We start from the raw sequence: 13976 nt of genomic DNA on the forward strand, positions 1-13976 counted from the left end.
CAAGAGGGATCAGAGGAATCAAATAGCAGTTGACAACTGATTTGCAGGCTAAGAGACCATAGAGGTTAGGTATACTTGCACTAAAGTCAGGTGTCAAATATATACCTGACTTTGAATCTCAAGATGCCTGCAACAGAAACCTGACTACAGTGACTTAACTAAACAGCACTTTTTTTCCCCCCAAATAATAAGAAGACCAAAGTAAGGCTTTCAGGATTGCTATAGAAGCTCCATGGGACCTGGAGGGCCCAAGCTCCTCCTGGAGTCTGCTCTGCCATCCTTAGCATGAGTGAGTGAGTGAGTGAGTAAAAGTTGCTCAGTTATGTCCAACTCTTTGCGACCCCATGGACTATACAGTCCATGGAATTCTCCAGGCCAGCATACTGGAGTGGGTAGCCATTCCCTTCTCCAGGGGATCTTCCCAACCCAGGGATTGAATCCAGGTCTCTGCATTGTAGGCAGATTCTTTACCAGCTGAGCCACGAGGGAACCCCAAGAATACTGAAATGGGCATCCTATCCCTTCTCCAGTGGATCTTCCCCACCCAGGAATCAAACCAGGCTCTCCTGGAGGCAAATTCTTCACCAGCTGAGCTACTGGGGAAGCCCATCCTTAGCATAAGCCATCATTTTCCTTCTCATCTATAAAATGGGAATAACTACCTTCTGTACAAGGTTGTTGTGAAAACTAAGTGGATTCATACATATAAAGTGTTTAGAACAGAATCTAGCACATGCTAAGTGCTCCATAAGCGTTCATTGTTGCTGTTGTCATTATATCTTCATGGTGAAAAAATGGATGCTGCCCCTCTACGCATCATGTTTTCATCCCTGGCAGGAAAGGAAGAAAGGCAAAGCACAAAATGTAAGTGCTGGATGAATCCATCTGTTTTTTCTTTTCCAGTGGAGGTGAAATTCATATCACATAAAATTAACCACTTAAAGTGAACAATTTACTAGCATTTAATATACTGACCATGTTGTGCAACCACTAAGTATCTAGTTCTGAAAAGAATCTTCATACCCATTAGGCAGTTGCTCTCCATTTCTGTCTCTTCCCAGCCTTTGGCAACCACCAGTCTTCATTTTTGTCTCTGTGGATTTACTTCTGCATAATTCCATCCATTTCTAAAGAGCTTTCCAGGAAACCCCACCCGACCTCTTCTGCTTATATCTCATTGGCCAGGAATGTATCTGATTTTTGACTAGGCACATTGCTGCTGTCAACAGAATCAGCACTCTGATTTTGGATTTTATATTCTAATATTTACTGAACACCTACAATTATATTTTATGACCCTCTAGCCCTTGAATTCTTTTAACACTTTAATTTTTCCAAAATAAGAATCATCTTACATTGATAATACAATGCAATACATTGATAATACAGTGGCCTTCTATGTTCACTAGTTCCACATCTGCAGGTTCTGTATCCTTGGATTCAACCATCTGAAGACCGAAAGTACTTTTTTAGAAAATTCCAGAAAGTTCCAAAAAGCAGAACTTGAATTTGCCACATGTTAGTAAATTATTTGTATCATATTTAAAACTACTTACATTATATTAGGTACTTTAAGTAATCTATGATGATTTAAAGTACACAGGAGGAAGGAAATGGCAAACCATTCCAGTATTCTTGCTGGGAGAACTCCATGGACAAAGGAGCCTGATGGGCTACAGTCCATAGAGTCACTAAGAGTCAGACATGACTGGAACACATTCTCAGTGTATCTTACACACAAGTACTAAATCATTTTATATAAGGGTCTTGAGCACCTGCAGATTTTGGTATTCATGGGGATTCTGGAACCTATCTCCTTAGGAAATGTAGGGATGACTATATCACATTTTTAATGAAATATAATGTCAGGAACTGTTCTAGCTGCTGGGAATAAATCTATAAATGAAACAGACAAAATCCCTGCCTGTGTAGAGCTGACATTCTAGTGGTGAGGAGATAAACAATTAAGTGTAATAAATAAGAATATTATTTAATATGTTAGAAGATGATAACTGCTTAGAAAAAATTAAAAGTAGAGCAGAATCAGGGCCATTTGTGAGATGGACAAAGAACTAGTCACTGTAGTAACGTTTTCTATTGCCACGTAACAAATCACCCCAGAATTCAGCAGCTTAAAACCACAAACATGTATTATCTCAGTTTCCATGGGTCAGGAATCCATGATTGGCTTAGCTAGGTTGCAAAAAAAAAAAAAAATCAGCTGGAGCTGTGGACATGCAAAAGCTGACAAGTCTGGGGGATCCACTTCTGAGATAGCTCACACATATGGCTGTTGGCATATGGCCTTAGTTCCTCACTGGCTGTTGGCAGGAAGCCTTAGTTCCTTGCTGTGTGGGTCTCTCCACTAGGGCTGCTTGAATGTCTTCATGGCCTGTCAACTGACTTCCCCAGAACAAGTGATTCAAGAGTGAGAGCACTCAGTCATTCAGTTCAGTTGCTCAGTCATGTCTGACTCTTTCCTACCCCATGGACTGTAGCACGCCAGGCCTCCCTGTCCATCACCAACTCCTGGAGCTTACTCAAACTTATGTTCATCGAGTCGGTGATGCCATCCAACCATCTTAACCCCTGTCGTCCCCTTCTCCTCCTGCCTTCTATCTTTCCCAGCATCAGGGTCTTTTTCAATGGGTCAGTTCTCTGCATCAGGTTGCCAAAGTATTGGAGTTTCAGCTTCAGCATCAGTCCTTCCAATGAACATTCAGGACTGATTTCCTTTAGGATGGACTGGTTGAGTAAGAGCAAGAAACAATTAAAAAAAAAAAAAAACCCAATCAAAAAATGAGCAGAAGACCTAAACAGGAATTTCTCCAAAGAAGACATACAGATGGCCAACCAACACATGAAAAGATGCTCAGTATCACTAATTATTAGAGAAATGCAAGTCAAAACTACAATGAAATGTCACCTCACACCAGTCAGAATGGCCATCGTTACAAAATCTACAAATAATAAATGCTGGAGAGAAAAGGGAACCCTTTTGCACTATTGGTGGGAATGTAAATTGATGCAGCCACTGTGGAGAACAGTATGGAAGTTCCTTAAAAATCTAAAAATAGAATTACCATGTGACCCAGCAATTCCACTAGTGAACATATACTCAGAGAAAAACATGATTCAAAAAGACAAATGTGCCCCAATGTTCATTGCAGCACTATTTACAAAAGCCAGGACATGGAAACAATCTAATTGCTCATCAGCAGAGGAATGGATAAAGAAGACGTGATACATATATCAGTGGAATATTACTCAGCCATAAAAATGAATGAAATTGGGTCAATTGTAGAGACATGGATAGACTTAGAGACTATCATATAGAGTAAAGTAAGTCAGAAGGAGGAAAACAAATATTGTATACTGACACATATGTGGAATCTAAAAAAAATTGGTAAAGACAATCTTATTTACAAAGCAGGAATAGAGACATAGAGGTAGAGAACAAACATATGGACACCAAATGGCAAAGGGAGAGAGGTGGAATGAATTGGGAGATTGGGATTGACATATACACCCCATTGATACTATGTATAAAATAGATAACTAAGGAGAATCTGCTGCATAAGGCAGAGAATTCTACTCACTGCTCCATGGCTATGTAAATGGAAAGAAAATCCAAAAGGGAAGGAGACATATGTACACGTATGGCTGATTCACTTTGCTGTACAATAGAAACTTAACACAATATTGTGAAGCAACTCTACTCCAATAAAAAAATTTTTAAAAAAATGAGAACAGGGAGAAACCCACAGTATCTTCTACAACCTAGTCTTGAAAATGACACTGTCACTTCTTTTGTACATTCTAGTTGTTAGAAGTGAGTCACTATGTCCATCTCACATTAAGGAGAGGAGAATTTGAAGAAGTCTGTCAAATAATTTGTGGACATTTTTGGAAACCACTACAATGAAATGGAGTTGTAGGAGAAAGGTAGTATTTGAGCAAAGACTCAAAAGGGGGTGATGGAATTAGCAGACTGCTCTGGGCAGAGGAAAGAGCTGGAGCGGTTGGGCAGGAGCTTACCTGGCGTGTTGGTAAAGAACAGAGAGTGATACTGAAAGGAAACTAGCAGAGCTGTCGCACTCCATTCCTCCAGTACCAGCTGTGTGACCTTGGGCAAGTCACCTCCCTGTGAAATGGGAATGATAGTAACAACTCACAGGTTTATCATGAAGCTTAAATAAAATACTACATGGGGCTTTCCCTGGTGGCTCAGACAGTAAAGAATCTGCCTGCAATGCGGGACACCCAAGTTTGATCCCCAGGTTGAGAAGATCCCCTGGAGAAGGGAATGGTTACCCACTCCAGTATTCTTGCCTGGAGAATTCCACGGACAGAGGAGCCTGGCAGGCTACAGTCCATGGCTCGCAAAGAGTCAGACACGACTGAGTGACTAACACACACACACACACACACACACACAAAGCATCCAGGCCATGTCTGGCACACAGTGAATGCTCAGAGTTGTTGTTGTTCAGTTGCCCATTTATACAATCACGAGGTTCTCATGGCAAGTATACTGGGGTGGTTTGCCTTCCCTCCTCCAGTGGATCACGTTTTCTCAGAACTCTCCATCATGACCCGTACATCTTGGGTGGCCCTACATGGCATTGCTCATAGCTTCATTGAGTTATGCAAGCCCCTTCACCACGACATGGCAGTGATCCATGAAGGGGAAATGCTTAATAGATGTTAGTCAATACGATTCTTGTTAGGATCTGGGGCAGTGGCTTCATTCTCAACATCTGAGCATCAGATGCGGTGGTGCAAGTCATCCCCCGGGAGTTCTTGGAAGACATGACTTTTAGGGGATCTGTACAAAAGCCTCCCGTGTTCAGCAGCCTTGAGGAAAAGCTGCAAAAAAGGTGAACTTTACCTGGAACTTTACCTGCTCTGGAACTCAGGTCTCAGAGCAGTCTCCAGGGTTGAGTGCCAGTCTGCCAAGCTGCTAGCTGGGTGAGGCTAGGCTCTGCTCAGCCAGGGGCTAGGGAGCCAGCTGAGCAGTCCTAGAGTGAGGTCTCACCAGGTATCACTCCTGAGCCCTCCAGTCTCAGACAATCTTTGCCTTGGGTGCTAGAAATGGGGCTGTCAGCAAAAGTAAAATCCAAAAGGTCTCCCCAGCCAGCACCTGGGGTCTTAGGGAGAGCTTCAGTTCAGTTCAGTTCAGCCGCTTAGTCATGTCCAATTCTTTGTGACCCCATGGACTGCAGCACGCCAGGCCTCCCTGTCCATCACCAACTCCCAGAGTTTACTCGAACTCATATTCATTGAGTCAGTGATGCCATCCAACCATCTCATCCTCTGTCATCCTCTTCTCCTCCCGCCTTCAACGTTTCCCAGCATCAGGGTCTTTTCAAATGAGTCAGCTCTTCACAGGAGGTGGCCACAGTAGGAAGAGGTAGAAGCCACTTGGGGTGGATCTTTCTATAAGTCCTCAAGAAGAGGGACAGGACACAAGGAAGAAGAGGGAAGAATTGCATCCTTGTTTGGTGATAAGATGGTCCCTAGGAGCCAGCATTTCCTTTCCACTGGTGACCACTGGTCAAGGATTACTGTGGCCCCGTCAACTCTTGCCAGGTGGGCTCAAGAACTTCTCCCCCTGATCCCCACCATGGGCTGTTGAACACATGGCTTGGGGTAAAAGCGGCTTGAATCAGTGAGGATGGCTCTGTTGCAGGACTTCAAAAGTCCCTTCCAGCCCTGGCTTCACCACACACAGCTTGTGACCTCAGCCAACTTCCTGAGTTATTTTCTGGGCTTCAGTCTCCTTCTTTGTAAAATAGGGTAATAACTTCTGCTCTGCCTAAATCATTCATTCAATGAATACTTAAGCCTCTCTGATACGCCAAGCATCATTCTAATGCCTCAGAAATACCATGCAGAATAAGAGAGGCAAGGCCTCTGCTCTTAGGGGGATGACCTTGGGGTGGGGAGACATTCTCTGAAACAATGCCAAGTGGTGGGAGGTACTGAGAAGCTAAGCAGAACCCAGTGAGGAAACAGAGAGGGATAGAGGTGGTCAGGGAAAGTCTCAATGATTAGGGGAACTTTTAGGAGATCAGAACCAGAGGAAGGAGTGAGTCATGTGGATGTCTGAGGGAAGAGCAGCCCAGGCCGAGGGAGCCGCAGGTGCCAGGCAGTCCAAGACAGAGCAAGGAAGCGATTCTTGGAAATGCTGGGAACAAATGAGGTTCAACTAGTGCAAAGCTTTCACAGCATAAATTAGATGTTTAGTCACTCTTCTGCCAAAGCCCTTAAAGGGCCTGTGTGCTGTTCTCTGTCACTCAGTAGTATCTGACTCTTTGTGACCCTATAGACTTGTAGCCCATCAGACTCCTCTGTCCATGGGATTTTCCCGGTAAGAATACTAGAATGAGTTGCCATTTCCTCCTCTAGGGGATCTCCTGACCCAGGGATGGAACCTGTGTCTCCTAAGTCTCCTGCATTGCAGACAGATTCTTTACCGCTGAGCCATCAGGGAAGCCCAAAGTGCCTAACCAGGCCCTTCCAAGGCCCTACGTGATCTTCTTCCCTCTGTCTTCTCTGACCTCCCCCCACCCCAAGCTCCCTCTGCTCTAGTCACCCTCCTTCCAGGCTGTGATTCACACCTGCCTCCAGGTTTTCCCCAACTCAGGGGCTCAGAGTTACCTGAAAGACTGATTAAAATGCAGACGACTGGGCCCCAGCCCAGTTACTAATTCAGGTCTGGGGTGGGGCCCCGGATGTGCATTTCTAACAAGGTCCCTGGTGATGGGGATGCTGAAGACTCAGTCCCCGGTATGACAGCTTCAGCAGGACACTCCAGATAGCTCCTCTGCTGGGACCAGTTTGCCCCAGACACCACTTGGCTATTGCCCTCTCCTCCTTCAAATCTCTGCTCAGATCTTATGGTCTCTGTGAGGCGCATCTTGACCATTCTATGCAATATTGCACGTTGCCACCTGCATCCCCAATCTCCTCTCTACGATATTTTTCCTTTTTTCCACTATCTAACATGGGGATAATTATTTCACTTAGTTTGTTGTTAACTATATGTCCCCATGTACCTAAAGGTGATTTTAACGCAGATCCTATGAAGCCGTGTGTGTGTAAGTCACTCAGTTGTGTCCGACTCTTTGTGACCCCATGGACTGTAGCTTGCCAGGCTCCTCCATCCATGGGATTTTTCAGGCAAGGATACTGGAGTAGCGTGCCATTTCCTTCTCCAGGGGATCGTCCCAACCCAGGGATTGAACCTGGGTCTCCCGCATTGCAGGCAGACTCTACCGTCTGAGCCACTGGGAACTTTTATGAAGCCCTGAGGATCCCATAAATCTCCCAGGGATCTGCTAAACTCATCAAATATATATGCAATAGTTTGTGAACCATGATGTTTATAGTATAAACTAAAACAATAAAACAGTCAGCCATTTTATCAGCAAAATGGGCTTATTCAGGAAAAGCAAAGAATAGCAATTTAGGACACACAGCTATGGTGAACCACATTCAAGTCCAGGTGAAGCAAAGGAAACTCTTTTATAGAGGAGAAAGGGAAGTTGGAGGGGTTGTTATAAACAAAAAGTCCATTGGAGGAAATTAGGAGTTTGAAGTATAGTCACTTTTCATTGGCTAGTTTGTGATAGTCTTTCATTGACTGAACTGTTACCACGCAAGGAGAAAAAAAAATCTTCCTCTGTGGGAAACTAACGTCATTTCCTGCTGGAGATGCGAGGTATGTCTCTTCCTGTTGGGAAACTATTGATGCCCCAGTGGTACCTTTGTGAGGGCTCCCCTTTCTGGGCTCCTGACTCCATTTTAGTGAGGTTTCCCTTTATTAATTTTCAGTCAGTAGCTTTCATTAGATTCTCAAAGACTTACTTGATCCCCAAAGCTTAAAAACCATTTGCAGATCAATATCTGGCACAGAATAGGTGCTCAATAAATATTTGTTGACTAAATTAAAGAACTTTTTTTTTTTTTTTGATTTTTTTTTTTAATTTTATTTATTTTTTTTTTCCAGTGGGTTTTGTCATACATTGATATGAATCAGCCATGGATTTACATGTATTCCCAATCCCGATCCCCCCTCCCACCTCCCTCTCCACCCGATTCCTCTGGGTCTTCCCAGTGCACCAGGCCCGAACACTTGTCTCATGCATCCCACCTGGGCTGGTGATCTGTTTCACCATAGATAGTATACATGCTGTTCTTTTGAAATATCCCACCCTCACATTCTCCCACAAAGTTCAAAAGTCTGTTCTGTATTTCTGTGTCTCTTTTTCTGTTTTGCATATAGGGTTATCGTTATCACCTTTCTAAATTCCATATATATGTGTTAGTATGCTGTAATGTTCTTTATCTTTCTGGCTTACTTCACTCTGTATAATGGGCTCCAGCTTCATCCATCTCATTAGGACTGGTTCAAATGAATTCTTTTTAACGGCTGAGTAATATTCCATGGTGTATATGTACCACAGCTTCCTTATCCATTCATCTGCTGATGGGCATCTAGGTTGCTTCCATGTCCTGGCTATTATAAACAGTGCTGCTATGAACATTGGGGTGCACGTGTCTCTTTCAGATCTGGTTTCCTCAGTGTGAATGCCCAGAAGTGGGATTGCTGGGTCATATGGCAGTTCTATTTCCAGTTTTTTAAGAAATCTCCACACTGTTTTCCATAGCGGCTGTACTAGTTTGCATTCCCACCAACAGTGTAAGAGGGTTCCCTTTTCTCCACACCCTCTCCAGCATTTATTGCTTGTAGACTTTTGGATAGCAGCCATCCTGACTGGCGTGTAATGGTACCTCATTGTGGTTTTGATTTGCATTTCTCTAATAATGAGTGATGTTGAGCATCTTTTCATGTGTTTGTTAGCCATCTGTATGTCTTCTTTGGAGAAATGTCTGTTTAGTTCTTTGGCCCATATTTTGATTGGGTCATTTAAAGCATTATTCACACACACTTTTATAAAAAAATTTTTATTTATTGATTGATTTGGTTGCATCAAGTCCTAGTTAACACGCTGGATCTTCATTGCATCATGTGGGATCTTTTTTTTTTTTTTGATGTGGCACATGGAGTCTCTAGGTGTGGCACACAGGCTCAGTAGTTGCAGCTCATGGGCTTAACTGCTTCTTAGCATGTGGGATCCTAGTTCCCTGAGCAGGGATCAAACCCATATCCCCTGCATGGGAAAATAGATAAACCACTGGACCACCAAGGAAGTCCCTCACACACACTTTTTTTAAAAAAGGAAAACTGATGGCACACTGGCTCTCAAACGTTGGTGTCTTCAGACAACTAAGTCAGAACAAAAGGGTTCCTTTGTAAAAATACAAATTTATTATTTAAAATACCCTCAGAGAGTCTGAGTCAGGGGTTAAGGTGGGGCCAGAAATTCGGGATTTTTCAAAGCCTCCCGCTTCCCCCCACCTCCACGCCTCCAAGTGAGTCTGAGGTGCAGCCAGGTGTAGGAATTTCAGTGTAAAATCTTTATTGGAGAGAGATTCAGGAGACAAGATTACCGTGTGCAACTTTTAACACTTTTTCAAACACTGTGATCATACCCATGGTCACTTGTGAACTTCTCACAAGAATGACGGGGCAGGGACTATATAATCTCTCTTTTACTAAGTAGAAAGCTGAGGCCCTGCGGAGCCAAGACAGCCCTGACACTCAACGGTCATACTGCCTGCGGAGATTAGAGATACAGTTAGAACCTGGGCCCCTGGCCTCTCACTCTAGGGTTCTCCCCTCTGTGCCAACTGGATAAACCCAAGTTCCAGGAAATGCCAAGGACACCACCAGGGGAGGGGAGGCAGGGAAGGGAGGGGCAGAGTGGCAAACACGTGGAGGGCAAGGTCCGGGAAGTTGTCTCCTGGCCACCAGGAGAGACTCCAGCTGCTCTTAGGACACAGGCAGCCACATGCTAACTCTGGCTGTGTATGACCAAAGGACAATCACTTTCCCTTTAAGTAACTCAGTCTCCTTGTCTGCAAAGTGGGACTGATGACTGTGGCAAATTCTTAAGGAGACTGGAATACCACACCACCTTACCTGCCTCCTGAGAAACCTGTGTGCAAGTCAGGAAGCAACAGTTAGAACCAGACATGGAACATGCAAGTTGGGAAAGTAGTACGTCAAGGCTGTATATGGTCACCCTGCTTATTTAATTTATATGCAGAGTTGTCGTTCAGTCGCTTAATTGTGTCCAACTCTTTGTGACCCCTTGGGCTGCAGCACACTAGGCTTCCCTGTCCTTCACCATCTCCAGGAGTTTGCTCAAACTCATGTCCGCTAGGTCTGTGATGCCATCCAATCATCTCATCTTCTGTCACTCCCTTCTTTTCCTGCCTTCAATCTTTCCCATCATCAGGGTCTTTTCCAATGAGTCAGCTCTCCATATCAGGTGGCCAAAGTATTGGAGCTTCAGCTTCAGCATCAGTCCTTCCAGGGAATATTCAGGGTTGATTTCCTTTAGGGTTGACTGACTTGATCTCCTTGCAGTCCAAGGGACTCTCAAGAGTCTTCTCCAACACCACAATTCAATGTATATGCAGAGTTCACCATCCAAAATGGATGCATCACAAGCTAGAATCAAGATTGCCGGGAGAAATATCAACAACCTCAGATTTGCAGATGATACCACTCTAATGGCAGAAAGTGAAGAGGAACTAAAGAATCTCTTGATGAAGGTGAAAGAAGAGAGTGAAAAAGTGGGCTTAAACTAAATATTAAAAAGAGTAAGATTATGGCATCAGGTCCCATCACTTCATGGCAAAAAGATCGGGAAAAAGTGGAAACAATGACAGATTTTATTTTCTTGGGCTCCTATATCACTGCGAATGGTGACTGCAGCCACGAAAATAAAACATGCTTACTCCCTGGAAGAAAAGCTATGACAAACCTAGACAGTTTAAAAAGCAGAGACATCACCTTGCTGACAGAAATCCATGTAGTCAAAGCTATGATTTTTCCAGTAGTCATGTATGGATGTGATTGTTGGACCGTAAAGAAAGCCAAGCACCAAAGTATTAACGCTTTTACATTGTGGTGCTGGAGAAGACTCTTGAGAGTCCCTTGGATGGCAAAATCAAACCAGTTAATCCTAAAGGAAACCAACCCTAAATACTTATTGGAAGGACTGATGCTGAAGTTGCAGCTCCAACAATTGGCCACCTGACATGAAGAGCCAACTCTTCAGAAAAGACCCTGTTGCTGGGAAAGATTGAAGGCAGGAGGAGAAGAGGATGACAGAGGATGGTTGAATGGCATCACAGACTCAATGGGCATGAGTTTGAGCAAACTCCGGAAGATAGTGAAGGACAGGGAAGCCTGGTGTGCTGTAGTCCATGGGGTCACAAAGAGTGGGACACGACTTAGTGGCTAAACCCCAAGTTAAAACTATTGTTATCAAGGAAAGATACAACATCCCAGAAGATCTCTAGGGACCAAGGTAAATCCAGCCTTTCATTCACTTGAGGTACATTTTTGAGCTACCTAGTATGCACCAGGCATTTTGCTAGGCATTGTGCACACATTACCTCATTTAACCCTCACCACATTTCAGTGGGATTGGTGCTGTTGTTATCCCCATTTTACAGAAGAAAAAACTGAAGCTCAGAGGAACGAGTGGCAATTCATTTGATCATCTGTTCGTTCACCCAACTTTTACTGAAAACCTGCTCTGGGCCAAGTGCTGAGGACACGAAGCTGAACAAGTCCTTCAGAAGACATGCCTATAAATTACTTTAATAACAACTCAGTACATGCTTCCACAGACGAGTGAGTGGGAGAGAGGGGAGGAGCAGTTGACTCTCCTGGTATTATGGGGAGGGGCAACTAATCTTCCCCGAGGCCCTGCTCACTGAGGCACTCATGCAGTGTGCAGAGGTGGCAGTTAAAAAGCCTGGGTTCGAGGTTCGCTTCTGTCAAGGCTTTGCTGTGTGTTCCTAGGAAACCCTCTCCAGCCCCTGAGATTTGCCAGTTTTCTTAATCTGGAAAACAAAGAGGTTAAGAGGTTGGGCTTGTGATTCTTGGTTGGGCTTGTAGTTCTGGGGGATCTAAACCTCTAGACGTCCCACCCCACCTTCTAGTCCATTCAAGCTTGGCCCCAGACAGACCCAAGACTGAAAGTAGAGCAACCAAAGCTGATGATTATTTGAAAAGTGCCGAACGCCCTGCTCCCAGACAGAACTCAACGCCGGAGGCGTGGCCTGAGGTCCAAAGGGCGAATCTCCGACAGGGGCGGGACTGAGACCTCCGGGAGGTGCGGCTTGGACCGCCCAGAAGCGACTCATCCAGCCAATGAGCACCTGGGGGCGGATCAGCCCCTCCTCCGAGTATAAGAGGGCGCCGAGTCCGGGGGCGCGGCGCAAAGGTCTCGCAGCGCGACTGTGTAGGTGTGCAGGGTCTTTGCTACCCAGAGCTGGGCTGGACAAGCGCTCTGAGTTCTGTGTATACTGGGCTGCGCAGGAACCAGGGCCGGCCTCGGTTTTCCTTTGCCCGGCTGGGCTGCGGAGAGGGCACGAGGCTCGGATCGCTCGCAGCGGAGGAACAGCTGGCCGGGGCCGGGGGACGCGCGCGCTGACCATCGGTCCGCCGCCGGCAGCCGGACCTCCGTCATGGCTGACCACCTGATGCTCGCCGAGGGCTACAGCCTGGTGCCGAGGCCGCCGCCCGCCGCGCCCGCCCACGGCCCTCACGCGCCCCGGACGCTGCAGCCGTACTCGAGCCCAGGCCTGGACAGCGGGTTGCGGCCGCGGGGGGCTCCGCTGGGCCCGCCGCCGCCTCCACAGGGGACCGTGGCATACGGGGCCTTCGGGCCGTCGCCCACCTTCCAGCCCTTCCCGGCTATGCCACCGCCGGCGGCCGGCAACGCGCACCTGCAGCCCGTGGCGACGCTGTACCCAGGACGCGCCACCATGCCCCCCGGCGCCCCAGGAGGCCCCTCAGGCCCGCAGCCCGCAGCCGGAGCCCCGGCCCCGCCACTGCAGCCGCCGGCGCACGCCCTGGGCGGCATGGACGCCGAACTCATCGACGAGGAGGCGCTGACGTCGCTGGAGCTGGAGCTCGGGCTGCACCGCGTGCGCGATCTGCCCGAGCTCTTCCTGGGCCAGAGCGAGTTCGACTGCTTCTCGGACTTGGGGTCGGCGCCGCCCGCCGGCTCGGTTAGCTGCTGAGCGAGGCCGGGCGCCTGCCCGGCGTGCTAGAGAGAAGGGGCCCAGCCTGCCCGCCGGACTCCGCCCCCAGCGTCTGGGCCCCGCACGCACCCTCCGTGAGGGTGGAGGCCGCGGTGAGTGCACCGAGCCGACGCCGGCCTGGGACGCCTGGCCTCCCTCCAGGCCCTGCCTCCTGCAGGATGACAGTTTGAGTTCATCTCTCTGACCCGGAGCCTCAGCGGTAAAATGAAGGGGAAGGAACCCCCCTTTCGGACTCCCAGTTCTTAGATTCTGTATCCTCTCCTCTCGGACTTTCCCTGGCCCCAGCCCCCAATCTGAGCCAACCCAGGCTTCTGCCTGATTCCCCCTCTCCTTGTGAAGCCCACTGTGGTCACTGGGTCCCTGGAGCCACCCACCCGCCGGGCCCCCAGCCCCGCCGCCTGGGCCCTGAGGTCACTGGGCTCTCCGCACTGGGGAAGAGCAGACGACGGTCCAGCCCTCACCCCTGTAGAGTGGAGCAATCCCCCATCTGGCCTCCAACACCAAAATAAAACTGGGTCACTTTCCAGTCTGGCGTTTTCATTTCCTTATCACTCCAACTATATTTGGCTTCTAGAGTCCTGAGGCTGCCAGGGGTCCTGGGTGAGATGGAGGCCACAGGCCCTGGCAGTGGCCAGGAGAGGAAACTGACAGTTTCTTTCAAAAATATCTGTGAGTTGTGCAATTGTTCTGTCATAATCTGGAAGGCAGAGGCTGCCGCCACTGGTGGCAAGGTAACCCAAGGGCGCGGAAGGTGGACTCCCTGCTTCTGGGAGGGGTGG

General features: G+C 47.2%; 1 protein-coding gene across 1 annotated transcript; it reads left to right on the plus strand.

Annotated features, from left to right (window-relative positions):
• The first annotated feature begins 12357 nt into the window (after positions 1 to 12357).
• Positions 12358 to 13723, plus strand: CITED4 (Cbp/p300 interacting transactivator with Glu/Asp rich carboxy-terminal domain 4). Its single transcript, XM_043878446.1, has one exon. It carries the CDS (start codon positions 12619 to 12621, stop codon positions 13174 to 13176), a length of 558 nt encoding a protein of 185 aa, XP_043734381.1. The 5' UTR covers positions 12358 to 12618; the 3' UTR covers positions 13177 to 13723.
• Positions 13724 to 13976: the final 253 nt, after the last annotated feature.

Source organism: Cervus elaphus, chromosome 20, assembly GCF_910594005.1.
Source record: "Cervus elaphus chromosome 20, mCerEla1.1, whole genome shotgun sequence".
Classification (NCBI taxonomy): domain Eukaryota; kingdom Metazoa; phylum Chordata; class Mammalia; order Artiodactyla; family Cervidae; genus Cervus; species Cervus elaphus.

What these genes read in the sequence shown, in the direction of transcription:
- CITED4 (XM_043878446.1), top strand. Translation starts at nt 12,619, where the DNA reads ATGGCTGACCACCTGATGCTCGCCGAGGGCTACAGCCTGGTGCCGAGG.